Source organism: Condylostylus longicornis, unplaced genomic scaffold (genome assembly GCF_029603195.1).
Source record: "Condylostylus longicornis isolate FDR11 unplaced genomic scaffold, ASM2960319v2 ptg000007l, whole genome shotgun sequence".
In the NCBI taxonomy this organism is placed as follows: domain Eukaryota; kingdom Metazoa; phylum Arthropoda; class Insecta; order Diptera; family Dolichopodidae; genus Condylostylus; species Condylostylus longicornis.
The window spans coordinates 1,342,109-1,366,737 of NW_026577976.1; the positions used below are offsets into that span (position 1 = coordinate 1,342,109).

General features: G+C 24.7%; 2 protein-coding genes across 2 annotated transcripts in view; both read left to right on the forward strand.

Moving 5' to 3' along the window:
* Positions 1-4,505, forward strand: part of LOC129618481 (all trans-polyprenyl-diphosphate synthase PDSS1) — a 67,736-nt gene extending 63,231 nt beyond the window's left edge. Inside the window, exons 6-8 of the mRNA XM_055533265.1 lie at positions 1,641-1,772; positions 1,848-2,042; positions 2,229-4,505. Coding sequence (XP_055389240.1) covers positions 1,641-1,772; positions 1,848-2,042; positions 2,229-2,450 — 549 coding nt within the window. The 3' untranslated portion in view covers positions 2,451-4,505. The remainder of the gene's footprint in view (positions 1-1,640; positions 1,773-1,847; positions 2,043-2,228) is intronic.
* A 5,797-nt stretch (positions 4,506-10,302) lies between these two features.
* On the forward strand, positions 10,303-21,100 carry LOC129618490 (uncharacterized). Its single transcript, XM_055533274.1, has 6 exons — positions 10,303-10,458; positions 18,380-18,496; positions 18,634-19,044; positions 19,640-19,720; positions 19,813-20,288; positions 20,797-21,100. The coding sequence occupies exons 1-6, from the start codon at positions 10,303-10,305 to the stop codon at positions 21,008-21,010; spliced, it is 1,455 nt and encodes a 484-aa protein (XP_055389249.1). The 3' UTR covers positions 21,011-21,100.
* The last annotated feature ends 3,529 nt before the right edge of the window (positions 21,101-24,629 follow it).

Genomic DNA, 24,629 nt, shown 5'->3' on the forward strand with positions numbered 1-24,629 from the left:
TTTTATTTTCCGGGTTTTTTAATACGAAAGTGCAATTATTGGGATTTAATTTAAACCTCAAATATGTCAAAAAAATATGGTATGTCAAAATTTTTAATATATTCCTTTAATTTCTATAAGTTCATTGAAGAATTTGTTAACAAAAAGCTAAACGACCTTGAATGAGTACTAATAATAGCTTATAATAACATGAGTTGAAGATCGTGATAGCAAATTAAATTTATCGTAACTGCATTTTACTATATGTATATAAATACCTTCAAACATCATTAGCATAACGGTAGTTTTTTACGTGACTATTTAATAAAATATTTAGAAAATTTCACACAAGAAGCTGTCCAAAATTTAAAAAATGTAAAAATCATAAAAAATTTCAAAAAATTTGCCGCAATTTAACCAAAAATTTAATATTTATAGGTGTAACTAATAATGTGTAATCAATTTAACCCTCGTATTTGTCCTATTTTTTTTATGTAAATTAAATTAAGTATGTATTGAGGTATTGAATTTAATTCACTAACTTTAAATGAATTTTTATTTGATTAGATTTAAAAATTTTTCAAAAAATACCACCAAAGACAACAAAAAATAAAGAAGTCGAAACAAAAAAAACAAATTAAATATTTCGGAATAATTCAAGTTTTAAGTGATTTAATTTTATTTGTTAAACTTATGCAATTGATTTTCGTTTATGATCGGTTTTAAGAGGAATTTACTTGGTATCAAATAACAAAATCGCTAATGAAATTTTTATTAAACAAGAAGAAAACACAGAAAAATATAAGACTGTTATGATAGTAAAATCTCATCTTTTGCGGATATGCGAGTTAAATCGTAAAAATCATGTTATTGTAATATTTGCCATTTATTATTTTTGTCTCTTTCCTTTTTTTTTGTTTTCTTCAATAATTACGATCATTGGGAGTTATTGATGAGAGATATTCAAAAAAAGAAGGAAAGGTATTTAAAAAACACATTTAAAAAATTTATTTGTAAAAATTTAACATAATTAAAATGATGACTGCACCAGAATTACCACAAGGATGGGTCAATTTCAAAAACCTTGTCCTAAAAATAAGTGAATTTATTGAATAGTTTAAAGAATTTTAGAATGAGTCGTCCAAAATAAATAATTAATAATGATATCAAAGTTTACATAGAAAATTTAGGAATTTTCAGGCAGTGTTATTAATTTATAAAGGAACTTATTTAGGAATTTAATTTATAATTAAAATAACTTCAGTAATCAATTGAGTTTTCAGATTTTCAAAGAATGCTTCTAATGTTATTTTAAAATCAGCTTCAATTTGATAAAGATCAACTTGATTTATACAGGCAATATAATTTTAATTGCTGATTGTATTTAGGCAACAGTCCTTAAAACAGCCTTCTTTTGCAAAGAGGTATAACTAGTAATCTTTTAGCTAGTATAAAATTATTATATAATGCCGAAATTAAATTCAATTCGGCTTAAATATAAATTTGTAATTTATATATGAAAACCATTTCCCCGCACTTCAGTAGATCAATGTGTGAATGTAATATTGAAAAAAAAAATTGAATGTCGAAAATAAATAATATATAAAAAGTTTTATTAATTTTTTAATATTTAAAAAAAAAAAATTTTTTCCTATTTTAAGATTTCAACAGATTTAGTTCAAGGTGAATTTATGCAACTTGGTGCAAAGGAAACAGAAAATGAACGATTTGCGCATTATCTTTCAAAAACATATAAAAAAACAGCTTCTTTGATTGCAAATTCATTAAAATCGGTTGGTTTATATAGTTTAATTTATTTATTTTAATTTTATATAATTAATTAATTTCCTAATTATAATTGTTTTTAGGTAGCCATTTTAGCTGGTGCTAATGATGAAGTAATCGATATTGCTTTTCAATATGGTAGAAATATTGGTTTAGCTTTTCAATTAGTTGACGATATGTTAGATTTTGTATCATCAGCGGAAGCAATGGGTAAACCAGCAGCAGCTGATTTAAAATTGGGTTTAGCAACAGCACCAGTACTTTTCGCATGCGAAAAGGTAAACCAATTCTAATATTTTTCCTATTTTTAATATCATTAGTGCAAAATTTTATTAGGCCTCAATATAGTATATGTTTAATAAATCTGTATATACATTAATAATATCTATTCTTATGCTAGACTAAGAACAGTATATATGAGTGTGATATTTATTAAAGTGTTTTTTATTATTATTATTTTTTAGTATCCCGAATTAAATCCAATGATAATGCGTCATTTTAAGGAGCCTGGTGATGTTGAACGAGCATACGAATTAGTACACAAGTCACAAGGATTAGAACAAACTAGATTTTTGGCTAGAAAACATAGTATTGAAGGGATTCGATTAGCACAAGAATTAACTGATTCACCATATCAGAAAGGCTTAATGATAGCATCAGATTTAGTCATTAATCGAATTAAATAATATTAAATTTGTTTTTTTTTGGATGCAATAATTAATTTAGTTTATATATTTAAAAAAAAAACATAATATAATTATTTCTATAATTTTTTTTTCCAATTTCAAAATTAAACAAAATATGCTTCGCTACCTTTTTCTATTAAATCTTGTTGTTTTCTTTTTAATTATGTTATTTTTTGTTTAATTTAATTTTAAGTTAATTTAACGTATTAAATATAAAATTTAATTTATAATGAAATTTTTATCGTAAAACGAAATCAAACCTTAAATGTTTAAATTAATTTAGATTGAAATATTTGAGTAACCAAACAAAAACAAAAAATTAAATAAATTTAATATGCGTGAAAATTTGTTAAATTTTTTAACAAGAATTTTTGATTCTAGCTTGTATAATTTAAAAGTGCTTCCTTTACAAGATGTGCATATTGGAATTGTAGTAATCTTGAGATTTTATTTTGGTTTTTATCAAACAGAAACCCTTTAAGAAGCTTTTATCCTTCTATATTTTGAATTTTATTCTACTTTTGTTCAGCTAATACAACCACTTGATTATTTATTGAGGCAGTTTTGCAGAAATATTATCACGTTTTTAAAAATTTCTAATAACAATATTAATTTAAGTTGTTTTATTGTCAAAAGGTTTCAGGTACGAATTCAATAGTTAATAACAAACTAAATTCAATTCTTTTTTTGTTTATCAAGATGATATTGACAACTCCATCTATCTTCTAATTCAAGATTACTAACAATGACACAAGTAATGCGGATAAACTTTTTTTTCCAACTTTTTCTAATTATAATTTAATAATTTTATTATCTCCTTAACTTTTTATAACATTTGTACATAAAATTCGGTACTATGATTAATGCTTATAATACGTTCAAATCGTAGGCCACATCAAATAAATTAAATTGATTATTAATTTACAAAAACATGTAATATATTCGACTTTTAATTACTTAAATAAAATGTTAATTATAAATGTATTTTAAATTTAATGTGTAATAGAAATACCATAATAAATTGAAAATAAATAAATAAAAATTAATTTTCATTTTAAAATAAAAATTAATCTTAGAACAACTAAAATTATAATTATTGTTATGAATGCAATTAAGAAATTAAGAAATTATTATTGATATTGTATATATTCTTGTAATATATTGAGACAAAAATCTAACAGAAAAAGATTGTACTGTAAAATGTAAAATAATAAAAAGTTAAAATTGAACTGAGAATGTAAAAAATATAATCTAGCATGAAAATGGAAACATGTATTTAAAATTAGAAACAATTTAATTTAAAATTAAATTTTTTGTACTTTTTATTTTTAAATTTAAATTTAAAGCTTTTGACTCAATTGAGAATCGCTGAATAGAGAAGACAAGCTTTTAGAAAATATTGCAATAAGGCCAAATATTGTTGAAGTCTTTTAATATTTAGTAAAACACAGAATTATGTATAATTAAATTAAATTACCGTTCTATTGAAAAGTTCTATATACAAGTTATACAATATAAAAATTTTGTCTTATAAAAATGTATATACGACAAGCATGTTTCCAAGAAAAAATTTTAAGACGAAAAATAAATTATTATCATTTTCTTAAAAAAAAATTTATAATTTTAAAATTTTGTGTTTGTTTTCTTAATTTGTGAATTAAATTTTTTATTTAAATTATAATTGAATGCAAAATTTTGTAAAAATTTATTTATATTAATCAGAGTAAAAAGAAATAACTTGATATTGCGAGTTAATGTTCAACCGTAATTCAGTGTTTTTTCAGTGTACAGAGGATTCATCTCTTTTGTTTGAAAACTTTTCGAAAAAAAAGACAATATTCTTAAATATTAATTGAAAAACATAATGAAAATTGGTGCTTATATTACAAAGTAATTAGATTTTTTAAATTTAAGTTATAGAAAAACTAATCTATATTTATATTTGTAAAATTTTAAATGAATAATATAAAAATTCGTTTAATATTAATAATAATTATTCGTTCAAAAGTAATATAATTTTCTTACTAATTTTCTTGATCATGATTAACACAAATTTTCCAACTGTTATACAAAATAAAAATATAATATTTTCTTGAGCATTGCGTAATAACTTTGCGCTTTTCAAAAAATGAAATAGCAATTTTGTTATCTTTGGTTCAAAATTAAATTTTATTAATTGAAAAATATTTTTAACATTAATTTGATATTGTATACAAAGATGTTATACTCGTATGAAGTCAATTCATATTTTTCTCCTTTCTTTGCTAATGCACATTACTGTTAAAGATTTTTTTTTTAAATTAAAATGAAATTGAACATTTGAAATGTGAAATATTAAATATGTAGTTGATAAATAGTCATAATTAAGTTCAACTTATATTCGGAAATATAAACAAAATTTTATATCTAAGGTTCTGTACCAAAAAAAAAATATTTATGTATATTTTTTATGGAATTTTATAAACGGAATTTTATTGAAATTTAACGTACTTTTAATATAAAATTGTTTAAATTCCAAAAAGCCATATTACTTTTAAAAAAGTATAATGGAAATTTTTTGGTAAACCAAATTTGGCTGAAAAGTAATTGGTAAACCATAAAATATGAGCGAATCATTAATTATGGAGAGTTCATAAAAATTATAAATTATACTTAATTATTTTTAAAATTGAGAAGAATATTAATTCATAAAATTATTATTATTTTTATTTTTCATTATAATTTTAATTATTATTATTTTTATTATTGTTATTATTACTTTTATTATTGATATTATCCTTTTTATTATTATTATTGAAATTAAGTTTTATTTTGTTTATTATGATTAATTCTTTATTTTAGAATATTAATTTTAAATGTCTAGCAATTAAGATTAGGAAAAAAGTAAATATTTTGAAATTCATATTGCCGATTTTCATAATCGTTTTTCACCAAAACATAATAGCAATTTTTTTTAACAGTCATAAATGTTTGCTTGTTAACATTTCGTTTTTAAACAAAATTCAAATTTAAACACCTTTAACACTATAATATCATGTTAAATTAATTTTCTAATATTTCAGTTTAATTTAATATATTTGTAAATTTTAAAATCGATGCATAGATCAATTAATTTAATATTTAACATTTACTCATATGAAAGACAAAATAAAATTGTATGAATAAAAAATTCTATTTTGGGTGTAACATTTTATAATTAGTCATAATTATTTTAAAAATTATTTTAATACATATTATGTTATATAATTTTAAGAGTCAGAAAAAAATAAAATTGCTATAAAAAATATTACCATACTCAATTGGATATTGCACTGCCAAAATTAATAGAAAAAATCGAAATTTATGAAAATTAAATATCAAAATTTTATAATAAATCAAGCAATATATGTAATTATGCGGCACAAATAGTTAACCTGAAATTATTTTAACTATTATACTAAATTATAATTGAGATGCATTAGCTATTTAACATCATATATTCATTTATTTGGATTATTTTTTTAGAAATTGAATTTTTATAAAAATCGCTTTATTATAAATCCATTAACTAATATTATGATCCGTGCATAGTTTAATTCGTGTATATTATAACTCATGTATATAAATATATTAAATTTATAAAGAATATGCACTGAAGAATTGAAATAATTTTTAAAATTTTCAAGAAAATTCAAAAACATATTGTCCATTAATAATTGGAGTGAACAGAATTCAGTTATTATAGCGAATATTAAATGTTACTAATTAAACTGAATATAAGTTTTCCAATCATAAAATTCATATTTTCTTATATTAAATTAACACCAAAGTTAAATTGCACTATTTTCATTTTTGCAAAAATGAATAATTAATAAAATTGGTAGCTATAAATGGAAAATTTGAATGTGAATAAAAAAAATTTTATTATTTTGAATTAAAAATTTTTTATTTTTCTTTTATTTCATACATTAAAATGTCCTTAAATGCCCAAAAAAGAAAAATTTGTAATATTTGTATAAAATATATAAGAACAATTTTAATAAAAAAAAATATTAAAACCAAAATGTCCAAATAGAATTTCCTATTGTAAAAAACGTTACACGCTTGTACTGTTATTTTAACTATTTCATACATTATTTTTGTAAAAAAAAATATTTTTTTTTTATTTGTAATTAAAGTCATAGTATGGACAAAATTACAATATTTTATGTAAATAAACAAGGAAATTAATAAATAAATAAACTTGAAAAAAATTTATTGCTCTTAATTTGAAGAAAAATCTTAATTATTCGTATTAAGAAGCAAGAAATTAAAATTTAGGAAAAAAAGAAGGAGAGTTTTAGCCACAATATTGTTGGTCAAAAGTAATGATGTTAAGCAGTTAAACTCGATGTAGATTAATTTTTTTTTCACTTTTTATATTGCGATACCTTAACTCTAAGAAACCCTAAAGATTTCTTTAATTTTTCAAGTTGCCATTCAGTACTTAAAAACTTTCGTTTCAATTCTCTTTTCTCGTATCAATTTCGCGTGGAATGAACTAATTTAGCTTACCGACTCAGTTTAAATCAGATATTATTTATCTATATTCAGTTAATCGCACGACTTGAGGTTATGGAATATTATTGAAAAAAATTTTGGTTTTCAATATAAAATTTCGAATTTCGGAATAGATTTTATTCAGAAAATTACAAAATTTTTAAATAACAACCCAACATGTCAAGTGAGAGAGTAGGAGAATATGGGTGATTGTTTTTATAACAAACAGTCAAAATTGTAAGAAAATAATAAAAATTCATATTTATCTTGGTGTCTGGGCCCGAACTCAAGCTTGTATGCATAACATTTTAAATGTATTATCAATCTTTTGAATTTTTTGAATTAAAAAAGTATTTTTCAATTGCTGTAGCTTGTTCCCTAGCATAGGTCATATATTTTATAATAAAAATTTTAATAATAAAAAATTTATAGTAAAAAACAAATATAAACCTTTCTTAACTCTCGATTGGTAATTTTCAAAGAGCATGGAACTGAGTTTTTGATAAAGTCGATCGTATCAGAAATTGTTTTGATTGGAAGGACGGAAAAAGAAGACTTGAAACTATCGTTTTTAAAACAAACTGTTAAATTAAATTTTGTATTACTATAACAAAATCAACGGTTTTGAACCGCAATTTTTGTTAAATTTAGAAAGAATCAGTACGAGGGAGAGCTGGTATTTTAATTTAGGCATTTTAAATAAAAGTACTGGCCTTACAAGATATAAGAACCATACACGATATCAAAAATGAGGAGTCAAAAAATTATGTGACTATTTGTATGCAGTCTTGAGATATAGAATTGTTTGTTCGTCCAAATATTGTCAGACACTATTATCTGCATGAAGAATTTTATAAACTTTTTCATCATGACCTTGATCAAAAATTTTTTTTAATTATTTTAAACTTTATGAAGAGTGCTATTTCTATAAAGCATATATTTTCAAAAATCAAAATTAAAAATTGGAACCTCTACGGAGTTTATCATTGAAAATCATATGAGGATAGCGGTAAAATCGATTAAACAACAAATTACTTAATATGTAAACCATTGTTTTGTGAAAATAGGACAGTAGGTATTTAACTGTAAAAGTTGCTAAATAAAATAACTTTAAAACAATATGTTATCCTGTGGGATAGGCAATTTTGTGTGCACTTTACATTTCCTTAAACGATAACAAATCAAAAATAATGTAAAACACCTTTATTTTGGTAACCATATAAGTAAATTTTTTTTCCTGTATACACATTTCGTGTCACAGAGCTATAAAAGAAATTTTTAAAAAAGTTTTATGTACCTAGGAATTTTATATAAACTTGAATATAATAGGAATATTACAATACAAGCAATTTTTTTTTGAAAATACTATTGAAATTCAAAAAAGGAAGGGATTAGAAAGTATTATTTCAAATATGTAAATGTGTGTATGTCTTTACCCAATTGGAATATTCTGTGATTGCCCGAGTTTTTGTAGTGCGTGTTATTACCATTTCTGATTATTTGACTGACTGACAGCGATGAACAATAACACTAACCTATTTTTTGATATTAAGTCGAAAAAAATCTAAAAATCAAATTATGAGTGCACCTACATACATATGTGAATTAGTTATTGATTATTCTTAATAGAAATTATTCTTATTAGAAATAATTATGTTCTATATTTTAAAATTAAAAAAAAAAAATAAAAAATGAAATGCATTTTAATTTAAGGAAATGCATTTTTTATCATTACAATTGTATTTTTTGTTTTAATATTGTGTTTGCTTTGAAATTCCAATATAAAAGAATTTATTTTTTACTTTGAAATTTCTGAATTCTTTAAATTATCGCATTGATTGGATAAGTTGTAATGAGGACGAAATCATAATTTTTTTTTGTAGTATTCATTTGTTTATATTTTACTTATTCCTCTTCGGAGGAAATATAATTTTCTTTCAGTGGTGTGGCATGCTTATTTTGAACATTGAACAGTGAAGTATTTTGATAATTATTTAGTTTCCTGCTAGACGTATACATTTAATATTAAGCTGGCTTATTTGTTCATCAAATTTCATATGTAAGGGGAAGATATTATTTTCGAAAACGAGATTTCGTTCCAGAAATTTTGCAAAATTGAATTAATTATAGATTTGGCTTAGAAAATAATATTATTTAATTAGAAAGTCATAATTGTAGAAGCATTTGAATAGAATCAAAAAAAAATATTGCACTTTCTAAAGACGATAACTGTTTTGAGTTTTTTAAAACAATATTCACGTATTAATTTTACTTTTAATTGTAGGAATTTAATTGATCATTTACTAAAATTTGTATCGTAGAAGCATATTCCTGGATTTAATAATTAAAAATTCTTTGTATTAAAGCTAACTGTTTTGGCAATTAAATCTAGAACTTGTGTATTAATTTAGAATTATCAAATTCTTATTGCTCTAACATTGAAATTTTCGGTGATATACATATGAATTTCATATTCCAAGTGAAATATTAATTTTGTAAAAACAAAAAACGTCACTGATTTAAAAATCACAATAATTATATTATTATAGGAGAAGGAAAATTATATGAAGAAAATTTTCGTGCATGGTACAGACTAACATTTAGGAGCTTCTCTTTTGCAATAGTTACTCCTCTTTTCCTATTCTACATTATAATATTATAGTCTATATTTAATGAAAAAAAAAACAAATTGTATTAAACGACAATATAACTACTCCTAAGTATTAAATAGGTAAACCTACTGTATATAGTTACTATTTTTGGCTGTAGGATAAAATGCCATTTTGATTTCTCGTTAGTTAAAATAAATACAATTTTCTTATTTATACTCTGTTATATTTGGTTCCCTACGAACCGAAAATAGGAAATTTGATTGTAAGTTTATTTTATTTGTTTTAATTTTTCAATAATATAAGAATTTATATTTACAAATTTTTCTTCATTCTTATTGTTTTTTTTTAGTTCACATTTAGTTTTTAAGATGATATGATCAATTTTGAAAACCGGAATTTTCATAATAATACAACGGTTTATGATTCTGTTCTAATATTCATCAATATAACAATATTTGCAAGGAATAAGAAAAGGATTAAATTTAATTATAATTTATAAGAATTTTAATTAATTTTTAATAACTTAAAAGTTAAAGAAAAGTTCTAAGTTTTTAATGAATCTAATTAAGAAAACAAAAAATCAATTTATAAATAATTTGAGTTGCTAAGAGTCTAAAATATTTCAATTTTTTTTCAAATATTTGATTTTCTTTTATTTTGTTTGTAAAAAGAATTTCATTTGGTTATTAAAAATTTTTAAAAAATAATTAATTATAAGCGATATGGGAACATTTTGTTACGATCAATATGAGCACCCGTTATTGTGGTGTGATGAAAAAAAGAAATTTGTTGAGAAAAAGAATGCCGACGAAAGTATGATGCAATGGAGGCAGAAAAGAATTGAAGAAAAAACAAAACAACAAAGGGATAAACTTGAGGTGAGTCGAACAAAATTTTATTACTTATTTAAGTTTTTATAGGGTTTCTGATTGAATTTTTTGAAATTTCTAACGTTTCCAACCCGACTCTAAATTAGACTTCGAATATTATTTATTTGAAATTCAAGTCTAATCTCGTTTATCGGCTTTTATTTATAAATTTTTAAAAATATTTTAATTTCTCAACTTCTACCTTGAAAGTTCAAGTTTTGAGAATTTTCACACAACTATGCGATTAGTATCCCGGTTCAACAAAGTAACGGTCCTTTCAACAAAGTAACAGTCTCCCATTGTCATTTTCTTTGTTATTTAACCATAATTTAATTCACAATATTTTTTTCAATAAAGATTTTACTTTATTTTTATATGATGCCGTTATCTCAGCATGCTATTCCACAGCAGTTTTTCTTTTAGCACATTTCCAAAAAGATTTGGAAGAAAAGGACAATAAATGAAATATTACTGGTTGGCTTTTATATTGCTTATTTGCTTCCAAACTTCTATATCATTCAAGATGGAAAACTGAAAGTTAAATTATGACTATTCTGAATGTAATTTGTGACTATTTTAAACGGACAATATGAAATTGGACCTGAATTTTTTATCTTATAAAAAAGCATAGCGAAATTTCAATAAGTTAAAAAATTTTTTCAGATAAAACGATATCTAACCGATTTATTTTTAACTTTTTCAAATTACTTCTCTTTTCAACGAATATTTTATAATAGGAGAACGTAAACTGTTTACAATTTGAAGTGAAAGATACATTTTTCAATAGATGAAAATTTCTTTTTACTCTCAGTTATTTCTTCCTTCTCAATTCTTTCTGCTTGGATAATTTTCGGCTTTTTTAATGACATAAATTTCTTTTATGAAGGACCTCTATGAAAGCAAGAATGTAGCGGAAATTTCTTTAACCAAAAATATACCTTTAGATTGCTGGTGTAAATTTTCAGTAATAGTGCATTGCGGTGAATGATATCTTTTTGTGCCACCAATCTATACATATTTCTCAATTACATTGCCTAAGGAGCTCTTTTGAAACCCATCCTCCTCATTCATAAATAAGAATATGGTATGCTATATACAAATCTGCATGGTCAATTGTGTTAGTAAAAGTTTTATTTAAAATATTACTTTTAAATTCCCCATAAGTGTGTATGTATATTAAAATAATAAGGCTATTTGGATGAAAGAAATCTCCTTTTCTTCGGATTAAAATACTTTAATTTTTGCTAATATATTTCGGGCTCTGCAAACCCAAATTATCAAATTGTTTTCTTCCAATTAAGAAAATAAAAATTAAAATAAAACTCTCTTTAAATTAGAAATATTATACCTGACTTAACCTAAACTTTTTTATTTTTTTTCTATATTAATTGTTAACTAAAATTATACTCAATTGCTTTAATACTTAAAACTGGTCAAACAATTAACTAAAAGAGCCATGCAGACGCGTTTTCTTTACACGTATTCAGCAGGTAGCCCCTGTTGGATTTGTGTATCTGTTTCATGAACTTCTCTCCTGTGTTTTCCCTTTATCCATTTTATTACCTTCAAGTTGTCTTTCGTAATTTTGTGATCCATTTCGTTAATCATTTTCATTATCTGGATCTGAGCCTAAATAGGTTCCATACTTAATTTAATAAAAGGAGGAAAGGTGCTTTTTTTTTATGTTATAAGTTGCCTAAAAAACTAAAAAACCTAATGGTGTTAAGTACATAATCTGCAATACTTAACAAGTAAATGAAAATACAGACACTTTTAAAATTTTTACAATCTGATTAGAGTTAAGGCTTATTAAGAAAAAACGTGGGTTCTACCACATTTCTTTTATCGACCCGTAAAATGCCTCAGTTCCTGAGGCCCGAAATATTCTAATAGTTGATAATATCGTAACATCCGAGACATAGCCAAGATGAACTCATATATGAATTATATATAAGAATAATTTTGCTAAAAATAGTTTACTACGCTTCCCTACTATGGAGAAGTGCGTTCCCACCAAAAACTCAACGTCCAAAATTTGGTATTATCATATAACCTCTCTTGTTGCAATACGGTCGGTAAAAACAATTTTAATTGTGGGTTGTGTCACTCTGCCCCTCTGCCAACTCTGCCTCTGCTCCCTCATATAATATTTAAATTTTATATTAAGGTAAAATAATATTATGTATATAGTATCATACTGTTATGTATTATACTGACTATGTAAATATAGTATTATGTATATTATAGCAAAACAAATTTAAACCTATCATATTTTTCCAAATAATTTTCAAATCATTTATTTTATGAACAAAATTAACTGTTTAATTATAAATAACATTTTAAAATGTAAGAACTTTTATACTTACACTTTAGCCATTATATATTAAAAATTTTTATAAAAATAATTTATTTTTAAATTTAGGTTAAATTTTAAATTTGTACAGAAATACTTTATTATTTGAAATGATATTAATTTCAAGGTGTTTTATAATTTATTTAATTTTAAAAATGATTTGCACGAAATGCAATAAATTATCACTCAAATATTTTTTATTAGATTGACAAATCAATGCAAATTTTTTAATTGAATTTTTATGTTCTTGATGAAAAAATTTATGACGCACTCATACTATATACATACATATGTATAGGGTGTCCGCCAAGTTACATGTTAACAATTTTTAACTTTGAGTAATAAAGCTTAAGTACTCGTAATTGTGTTTTTGAAAATATTTTTGGTTTCAGTTATTTTTCGAATGTTTTAACCTTATGTTTTAGCTTTATAGACATATTATTCCTTAGATTTTGGCAACATTATGTTATATAAAACTGAAAGATGGCTTGTATTCCAGTAAAAAAAAACCATAGAGTAGTAAAGTCTAGTTATAAGTAAATGACGTTTAAAGCAAAATTATTGGAAATTTTTCTGATTTTCGACATACAAATCGCCAAAATTTTGATTTTTGACATACAAATCTCTAAAACTAAAAAATTATTCGAAACCATTAATTCCCCATTAGAAGATGAAATTTATGCGCCTCAAAATGAGCATACAAAACTGATTTTACCTGTCAATATTCCTGATTTATTCCTTAAAATTAAGAAATTAAACGATTTTTAGAAATTCCAAATTTAAGATCTTATATCTCCAGAAGAAAGGCCACAAAAGTAAAGTGCCATTAGGTGTTTTCTGTTCATCCGAATGTATTCTATCACTCTATTTCTGGAGTACTGTCGATTCTTGGACACCCTGTATTGCAGCTTGTTATAAATATTTACTTAAATATGCTTTGGCATAAAATGTTATCTCTTAATTTTTCATATATAAAATTTCTATTTTTGGGCTAATTAAAAATAAGGTTATAATATTGTAAAAGTGTTAAAGTGTTACAGTTATTTTTAAAAATTATCCTTGTGTAGCAATAACTAGTTATTCCTTTTATACAATTAGTAGCTAATAATGCAATGCAATAATCAACTAGATTAATCTGCTTATTTTGAAAATAAATGGTGTGTAATTTAAAATTTTATAATTACAAATTTATTGATTTTAGATTTATATTTAAATAGATATTCGTAAGGTATGCATGCTTATTCTTATAGAGAATAAATTAAATTGTTCTATTTTTATTCATAAATTTAATATAAAAACCTTATCATAAAATTACATCATTTTCCTATTATAATGAACAGGAAATATAAATGTAAAATTATCAAAAATTTTTATATTTTACTTTAATTTTTAATATAAGAATGTAAAAGTTTTATATACTTTTAATAATTGTAAATGTATAAGAATATTTTATTAAATATAGGTCATGTTACCACCTAAAAACAGGATTTTCAAATTGATTTTGTGTACAAAAGTAGAATTTCTACTTAAAAAAGAATTCTGATTTCAAAACATTTTAGATTTATGTATTACATAATTTTTATTATAGTAGTGTTATATATGTATAACAGTTTGAAAAGTTGATTTGTAGGTATGTATTTCAAATATGATATAACCCCTACACATTTCTATAAATCCTTCCTATTCAAAAATATTTATATATCCTTACCTTTCTCTATATAGAATATTTCACTATATAAATAACAATTTTGTTTATTTTTTTTGCAAAAAGGAATAAACCAAAAGACAGATAACAGTATATGAGAAACAAAACAAAAATTTGACATATTTTTTCTTCCTTAAAATATTATCGAGAGTGATGAATGCAAACTCCTGTTCTTCTTTCTTTATTTCATGTAATACATACATATATCATATAATGTATAATACTTGTGCACATTTCCTAACCATTTTATTGTTATATTTATACATTTTACGAGTATATTATATAGAATTTTTTTAAGCTTAATGTTCGACTACATGTGCTCTACAATATACTACATAAGTCTATATAAAATTCTTTCAAAAATTTTTTACAATAGAAAATATTCAGAGGAAAATTTAAATAAAATTTTCATGTTGCCTTCCTTTTAGACATATAAATTTCGTGACTATAGTCTTCAGACTTTAATAATTTTATAATAAAAAAAAAGTCTAGAAGCGAAGAAACGTAACAAATATAAATAACAAATCAAAAATAAATACGGAAAATGTGTTTTTTCTTCTTTGTTTTCGTTCTTTTACTTTATTTTACTTTTTTACCTTATAGGGAAGAGCAAAATCCAAAGGAATAAAAATGAAATCCTCCGAATAAAATAAAAAATTTCTTCGGTTTTTGATCAGTCAGATTATCCTTTGAAATTTATTTTGCTTCTTTTGTTGTTTATCATAAAAATATTTTGCTTTTCTTTAATTATTTTTGTCTATGGTATATGTGCACATATTGTTAAATAATTTATTTATTATGTCTAATAATATACAATTTAGTATGTATTTCTTAACTACATAATAAACAATAATAATTATTAAGGTTATTTTAAAGTTTTTTAATTGTTCCGGAAGTTCATCATAATTTGCCGAATATAGATTTTATGTGTGTTTAAAAAAATAAATTTAAGTTAAATTTCCTTGCATACCTTTAGGAATATTGTTTCAAGTTTACCATAATCAGTTGTTGTTATACGACAATTTTTATTACTATGCTGCCAAAATTTTACCGTAACGATTTAGTTTTGTAATTGTAAATATAATTATTAAAAAATTTCGTCATTAAAGTATAATGTCAAAAATCAAAATAAATTAATTTTGATTTTCAATAAAATTTATTATACGAGTATTTCTAATGCAAAGACTCTTTTTGAAGTATTTAGAGTTTTCCAAGACATTGGCAACTATAAACGGCATAATTATATTAGCCTGATTTTTTCAAACACTTTTCTCAAGATCTGGAACACCAATATTGCAAAAAGTTATAGAGATTGCGTAGAGATTTTTTCAATGATGAGACGCTTGACTATATTTTGTGAATTTTCAATGATCTGCATTAAATAAAAATTTGCATCTTGATAAAATTTTAAGTAGGACCTGAGCGCCGGGCTCAGAAGATATCCCCTGGTGCTGGAAAGAGGTGTGGAAGAAGTTGGGAGGGCCATGGCCGAGTCATTTGAGTCCTTAGCGGAATGAGAGGCGAGGTTCACAGGCTTTTAAATAAAGCCAAACGAGAAGGGACCTGGGATAGGTATAGGGAAAAATTGGCCATGTATAACAAAGAGATCTGCAGGGCCAGGCGTAGAAGTTTCAGATCCTTTTGCGAAGGCGTAGCGGAAACGCCGGCTGCTGCTAGGCTACATCTCTGAGGAGGCCGGATTGTAGTTACACGGCGAATGAAGAGCAAAGGGGCTCTTCTTCTTCTGGAGACGCATTTTACTGGCGACAATTTTGACAAAAATCGGATGACATGGGAAAGTAGGTCCCCATGTCGTGAGGATTGGAAAAGGGCGGCAAATATTTTTACGTATTTTATGTACGTAAAAAAAAGGACTGGGTGCCTGGACATGTGGGCGTACAAGAAAACGAGGCGGCGGACGCGTTGGCGAAAAGGGGGGCAAGCACACCTCTTCTTGGGCCAAAGCCCTTCTGCGAAATCGGACCACATACGATTCAAGGAGAATTAAAAAGGAAATGGAGAGGTGGCGTTCGGAGCGCTGGATTTGTCTTCCAGGACTTCGACAGGCTAGGGAGCTTTTGGGAAATTATGACCAGAGGCGCTTTAAGAAAATCATGGGACTCAGGTGAGAATTCTCACCGGGGTCTTGACGGGGCATTGTCGCCTCAGGGCTTATCCTAGAAGGTTTGGCCTGGGAAGAGAAGATGTATGCAGGTTTTGCGGACAGGATGAGGAGTTCTCTGCACACTTTTTAAGGGAATGCATGAGAAGCCAGGTACTGGGAAACTACGTACTCACGCCGGCGGAGCTGCGGTCTGCCGGCCTTCAAAGTTGGCGGATGAGTTTCGAGGGGGTGTTGCAGGGCTATGTCCCACACCTAGTTGGCGGGCACAATAGATCTATATTTTCTGGTCGTGATGCCCTGTTACCCCTTCTTTGCAATCTACAATCTAACCAACGAATGCATGGTCGGGCGGATATAGCAATTAGATTGACTTAGAATGTAATTCTCAGCAAGAAAATGTGTATTTTATGATAGTGCAGGTAACATTTTTGTGGTATATCAGACGTGATTAGAAAGGGAATTCCTCTTTTATAATGTGTAGGTGTGTATTACATAATATATATAGCAGAAATAAAACGAATGGCCCCTAAAATAGTTCTGTTGCAGAAGCTTTGTGGAAACCCTGTGCTCCCAAGGGGAGTAAAGCAGGGAAAAAATTTAAAGTTTTATTTTGGTTTTCTAATTCTAGATTCTTTTATGGTAATACATAAATTATTTAAGGCTATTACGTAAAAAATTTTAATTTAGGTTTAAAATTAGCATACTCATTAAAAATATTCGTTTATTTGCGATTTTTGCATTCATAACTAATTAGTAATGATAAGAATGCACAGAAGAAACTTAATCACAGTTTCGTAATTGTGTGTACTTATGCATGTGAAAACGCAATTATAATAATTATTTCCGTTCCCTTAAAAAATATTCGTGTTTCCTCATATCAGTTGCATTTATAGAAAATATTAAAAGAAAAATGTTATTTGAGACCAATATCGCCTTTTATTTTTCAGTTTTAATGTTTTCACTTAATTTACTCATATCTTCCTTTTTATGTTTAAAAAATTTTTGCAATTAAACTCATCGCAAATGCATTTTTAAATTCTAAAGAATTTCATATTGATAAAAAATTTTTTTTGATAAGTTGTGGAAAACTTTAAAAATAATTTTTTTTTAGCGTACTTTAATCTTTTTTAATGTGGAATTGTAAGGATATCTTTTTGTTTATTTATTTTCTTATTTAAATAAAAACTTTTTCAAGCAATTATCCTTAATATCCTTTCAATGTCAGCTTGAATATTCCCTTTCTTAATTTTGTTATTTTTTTTTGTTGTTATTGTAAATTTATAATTTGTAATTTTTAATTCAAAACTTCAGACCTACTTTTAAAATCGAAATAATTTAAATAACAATATGCAATTATGATTTATGAAATTCTTGATATGAAATTATTGCGCATAAATTCAAAAGTTTAACTGGATTAAGAGGTCCTTGCTATAATTTCATTTTTGTTCTGATAAAAATTTATAAAACTTGAAAGTTTTTTTTGTTTTATTGCAGTCAAGGGAAGTTTAACAAAGTGTGTTACTAAAATTCTGATAAAATTTTGCATTCTCATTTTCCTTTTATTATTAAAAAGTAGGCCTATATTTCGAATTTGAATATACTGTACGAAAATATGTTCTTAATTTTTAAAAACTTATCGCTAAACTGAAAGTTTTGTCTTTTAGAAAATTTTTTAATAACCTTCGACTTGCATTTTTCATTACTGCTAACTGATTTTTGTCTAAAATGTTCTTGTTGTTTGTTATAGTATACAGATCTATCACAGAAACATTGTCCATGGGGTAAACCGGGTGGTGGTGCACCAAATGTTGACGTACGACGACATGATATTACTGTTGAAGGATTACATTCTACACCAGGAACGGTAATAAAAAAATTTTTTTTTTAATAAATAAAATATAAAAAAATTTTTTTAAAAATTTCAGTTCAATTTTGATTTTCATATAGTTAAGATCACCAATACGAAAATATTATAATTAATAATTTTTTTTTTTGTTTTAGAAAATTATACCAGGTTTAAGAAGTTATCCATCATCACGTAGGCCAAGTATACCAAGAGGGCATTATTTAGGTGGTTGTGATCCTCCACCACATGGTTTAGGTAGTGGTCAAAAGAGAGGTTCTGGTATTTCTGGAATTGGGCCTACTAGTCCATATAATACAACAAATCTAGGAAATATAAGTATAAGTAGGGAATTAGGAGGTGGTGGTGCAGGTCGAACTGATAGTTCACAAATTCGTAGTGCTGCCGAAAGATTATTTATTACATTAAAAGATCAACCGAATTCAAAAGGTAAACCACACGTTGATATTGAATTGAGATATAAAACAACACCGACCGGTAATAAAATGTTGGATAAAATTGTAGTTACTGAACAAGAATGTCCTGGAACAAAAAAAAAATCAAGAGAGGTGAGAAATATTATTTTTTTTCCTAAAATTTACATATGTGTTTCATTTTTATTAAAAAAAGATAAGAGTTTCATAGAACGTGTACAATTAATTTTGAATTGTGAGGATGTAGAATGTTGTCCTTCTACATATGGAATGACGACATCCTAATAATTTCGATCATAGCCATTTCTCGATTTTGATTCATAATTTAGATTAAATTTTCCGAGCTTTACAAAGTTTTAGAATTCCTGAAGATATTTCATTTGAGTGTGATAGAAAATTTTGTCAAAATAAGAACTTGAACTTTTAAAATTACAAATTTTATGGTTACATTAGGGTAAAAATATATATGCGAAACTTTTAACGTAACTGCTGAAATTTTTAGCTATAAACCGCGATTATAGTTTCATATGTAGGTACTGAAATCTGTAAATAGCAACTATTTGTATTTCAGCATTGTTTTAAAATTTTTATTTTATAAAATCATTAATCCGTCATTACAAAATCATACACAAATTCATGATCATCATAATCATCATATCTTAGTTAAATTTTCCATACATACATTTTTTTTTGAATATTGATACTCCATTCATTATATTTTTTTTACAAGAATCCTTGGGGTAGACCAGGTCCAGGGGGTAAACCTTGGAGAAGTCAAAGTAAAGTCGGACATGATTTTTTACATTCTATGGTATTTAAAAAAAATAATTTCGAAATTACATTAAAAATGTTTTTTTTTTTTAATTTTATTTTCTTTTCATGTTATTCATCCATCATCATCAGGGTTGGACAAGTGAACAAATGTTACGAGATATGGATGATGTTAAAAATGGTTTGAGAACAAGATCAACTGGTGCAAAACCAAAATTAAAAAAGAAACGTTCACGTGGTGATGAAGTTCTTAAAAGCTGTTGTGAATTATGTGTTTGTAAATGTCCTGTTAAAGTTGAAAGAAGTGGCAGTAAAAATGGTGTAAGAACATCAGCTGGTGTTAATGTTACAACTAAAGCTGATTTAAAACGTGAAATACAAAAAGATTTAGAATTAGAAAAAGAGAAAATTGATTTTCATACAACTGGTAGTGGTCTTTCGAAAGTTCATCAAAAACCACCACCAAAAGTATGTCCACGTTATGAGGGTACATTAACAACACCAAGTAGTAATGTTGAACTTGTACCATTATTAGCACGTAGAAGAGGTGCAAATCGTCCTATAAGTTTATCAAGTACAGATGTTACAAAAAGAACTGTGGAAAATAGGTACGAACCACCAAGTAGTTCTGTAAAGAAATTCATTTTGCATATTCGTTAGGATTTTTTTTTTTGTGTTTTTTCATTGTTTTTTTTTTCTGTTCTTTCAATGCAATTAGATTAATAACTTACTTATATAGTTGTAAAATAAATTATTCACTGTATGCAAATTAATTATAAGATTAATTTAATTTAATATAAAATTATATATTATAATTATATTTATATAGTTTTATTTAAAAAAAAAAAAAAAAATGTAAAAATTCAAAAAAAAAAAAATCATAAAATTCACTGAACATAAAATGGAAATCACTAACATTTATGAATTTCTCATCATTTCATTAATATAAGAAAAAAAAATTATCATTAAAAAATTCATTATTTTGCAATTTCAATTGCTATATTTAAAAACAAACACTGTGGAACGCTTCAACAACAACAAAATCAAAAATAATACCTATAATAATATTTGTAATAAAATACAAAATCCAAAATCATATCTCATCTAATGTTATAGCACACCATTTGCTTTGGATATCACAAGAGATTTGAATAATCAAGTAATTGAAAAAAGGCAAAATCGGACATTACATAGATTGGCAGAACGTCAAGCATGTAGCGATCATTTCCAAACATTGGATACATATTGGGGTCGACCTGGTTATGGTGCTCCAAAAGGTGTCGTTAGAAAATTAAATTTAGATGAATTATTGTGGTCTGGTGGAGAATAAATTCATTTTTGTTCTCATTGCATTTTTTTTTTGTTTTTTTCAATCATTATTCATTTTGTTTTTCTTTTATATTTCCATTATTTAATTAGTTTGTTTTTATAATAGTTACTATTTATGTTAATATAATTAATAGTCAGTGAAAATATAGGCAAAAATAATATAGGACAATAAAATTAAAATGAAAAAAAAATCAAGATGCTGCCAATATTAAGATATTTTATAGTATTTTTTTTTTTTTCATCTAGATTTCATCAATTCATTTTGTAATGTAATATTTATTGAACCAAGATTTTCCTGGTTCCATACCAAAATCCTGGTTATAATTATTAATTTGAGCTGATTACATAATTTGTTAACTGTTCGGTATGTTGTTCGGTGATTTATAAAATTAAATTGTCGCCCAAATTCGCTATTTTCATTAAAATTTTAAATTAAAAATAAAATAAATGTAGAAACTAATTTTAAATCTTTTTTATTCTAGACCCTAAGATATGACATTAAAATTTAAATGAATTAAAGAAATCTAGAATATTTAATATCATTTCGTTTTTGTAATGCCGAATATATCTATTAGGATTCAGGTGTCATATCATAAAGTAGAAATTATTTTCCGAAGTATTCCGAAGTAGCGAAATTTACAAAAACAATGCTAAAACTATTAAATTCCGATCTATTCTGTCGTAGTTATATACGGCATTACAGTTTTTGTATATTTTTAAATTATACTTTTAGATTTTAGTTTTCTTTAGAGTATGCTAGTAGTCTTATGTAGTATAATATATCTCATTTAAAATATAATATTTTATAAATTTTTTTTTTATAATGGTACCCATTCCATTTTTACAATTTTCATTTAAAATCTTCTTCCAATTAATTTGTATTTTTTTTTTAAAACTAATTACATTAATATGTTATAATTTTAATGTAGTAATTCGTAATTGTATGAATATTTAGAATAATAAAATTTTATTGCAATAAAATTATAGTATAAATGAATAAATATAGGAAATTTTCATTTAAATTAAAAATAAATAATGAGAAAAATTTTGCCAACTTACTTAAGCGGTAACTTGGTTTAAAGTTTTACCTTATTTAGAAGCATAATTTAAAAAAAAAATAAGCTGATCTTATGTAAAAATTCCTTTCCTTTTGCTTAAGCCTCATATCATTAATTGATATGATTTTGATATTTAATCAATTGGTAAAGGTGGAAAAATTTATTTATTTCAAAAAAATTAATTTTAAAAAGTGTAAATATTAAACATTATTTGTAAATTTATAAAGATAATAAATAAAATTAAGAAAAATTAAAATAAAAATTGATAAAATAAAATTGATTAAATATAAATTGATATCTATGTGAAAATTATATAACATGTATTTTGTTTCTATGAATTTCCATTAAGAAATTTTAGTGTTATTTGTACAAAAGAACTTAATGATTAAGTCTCAGAGGTCAGCGTAATATATATATGTGGTAGATAGCCCTGTTCTTATATCGTTGTAGCTTCAACAGTTTTGCTGGATATTCGTCAGGCCAAATTTTATCATCCGATTTTTGTTAACCTTCTAAAACTAACCCTAGACATTTGAGTTCTTTTACCATATTTTTTTCAAAAAAACTCTAAGGAATCACTTACAGAGAACGTTTACACCAGAACTGGACCGCCCTCTATAAATGTATGAAAAATAGTGTGCGTTTACACTGCGAATTATTGTAAGTTGAAACTTGGAGTCATTACCGTAATAAAAATTCCTGCTGCCGAATCGAAATTTATGATCGTAATCTTTTAGTTGATGACTTCCGTATGAGCTATATGATGATGCGTTTTTTCAGATTGTTAATTTGTGACTGGAAAATTTGTGACATTTCTGTACTCATAACCACTATTTGATTTGTCTTTGTATTTCAAAAAAATCAAAGAAGAAATTCAAAGAATTTGTTCTATAGAATTCGGTTCTTAATGTTAAAACTGCAAAGCTTTGAAATCTCTATATTTAATTTTTTCATAAAGCATTGAAAGCTTTTCAGCTCTAACATTAAGAACTGCATTTTCAGAAATACTCTTATACTTTAATTTGACTTACTTTATTTTACAAGCGTGAACTTGTTTTGTAATAAACATTGGCTAGATTTCAATAGTTAGACAAGATGAGATTTTATTTTGATTTCTGTTTTATACTGAAATTACAAAATGATCTATTATACCACACTAAAATAATCATAATATATTGTTGCCAGATTCTTGGGTTTGTTTTTCCATATTTAATGTGAGATTTCAATAGATACAATTGACAATATTTTTTGGCTTTTGAATTACTAAATAAAATTTTTTGCAAATTATCAAATATAATTTAAAATATTTTTAATTTAAATATTTTAGTGTATATTTGACAAACTCTGGTTTTTCTATTTCAACTTTGAAAAGTAACTGTAGGACATTGCATGTAATAAGAACCTGAAATAAAATTTAAAACCTTACGATAAATAACAATTGCAATTTGCCACTTTTTTTAAAACTTTCACCAAAATTTTTCAAAATTTTTTTAAAAAAACGTAGGAAATGTTTTTTTTTATTTTGCTTTAAAAAGTTTTGAAAAATTTCCTTTTTTGGTTGAAACCGAAAAAGGAAATTTTTTTTTTTTAAATAATATGGTGAAAATACTTGATAATTAGTTTTTTACGATAAAGCAAATACAAGAACCATTTATGTAAATTTTGATGGCTCTCAAACTGTATCGAATTTTTTGTCATTTTTACTAAGCATTTGAAAATTATATGTGGCTTTCTAGTAAATAAATTAATGTAAAACTTTAAAACTTTATTTACTCGAACTACACCAAAGAGTGTTTTTTAAACTGATATTACCCAGATTTTGGTATTAAGGATATTGTTGTATTAAAATTATTGTATAATAATGGTATACAAGTAATATTGTATACAAGTTAATACATTTGTTATTAGATGCAATTATAAAGATATAGGTGCTATTTAATTTCAAGTGTGTACTTCCCATTCTTATATTTGATAACATTATTAATTGTTTTAAAATAAATTTAATTCTGTGCTTATAAAAAGTATTTGAAAAAAAATGCTTAAGATGTAGACTGTAGAGAATCACTTGAAAACGTAAATAAAGTGCTAATTAATATTTACCAAAATATTTTAAGAATATTTTAAAAAATATTTAAAATTTTCCGGAAAATTTCTGCAAAGAGCGTGGTAGATAAGACAGATATGATTTGATAAAAGTTAAAAAACATATTTAAATACCAGAAAGGTTCGATATTTTTACTACTTCAAAATTTCTGCTTGATTTATTGGATTAAAATTAGCTTGAAAAAATACTTAAAATTTAAATTTTAAAATTCTTTTATTTTATTTCTGTAGTTTGTGGAAATGTTTTATTTTAAATTACTTCGAATAGTAGCGACAATTTAATTTTAGTTGCAACGCCTTTTTATATTATTAAATAAATTATTAATTAAGTTGAAATTTTGAGATATGAACAGAAAAAAAATGTTCTTCTGATTTTATTAATTTTATTAGTTTATAATATTTTTAAGCCTATAATATTTAATTGGATTTTTAGCATTGTTATTTTAGCGTCACAGTAAC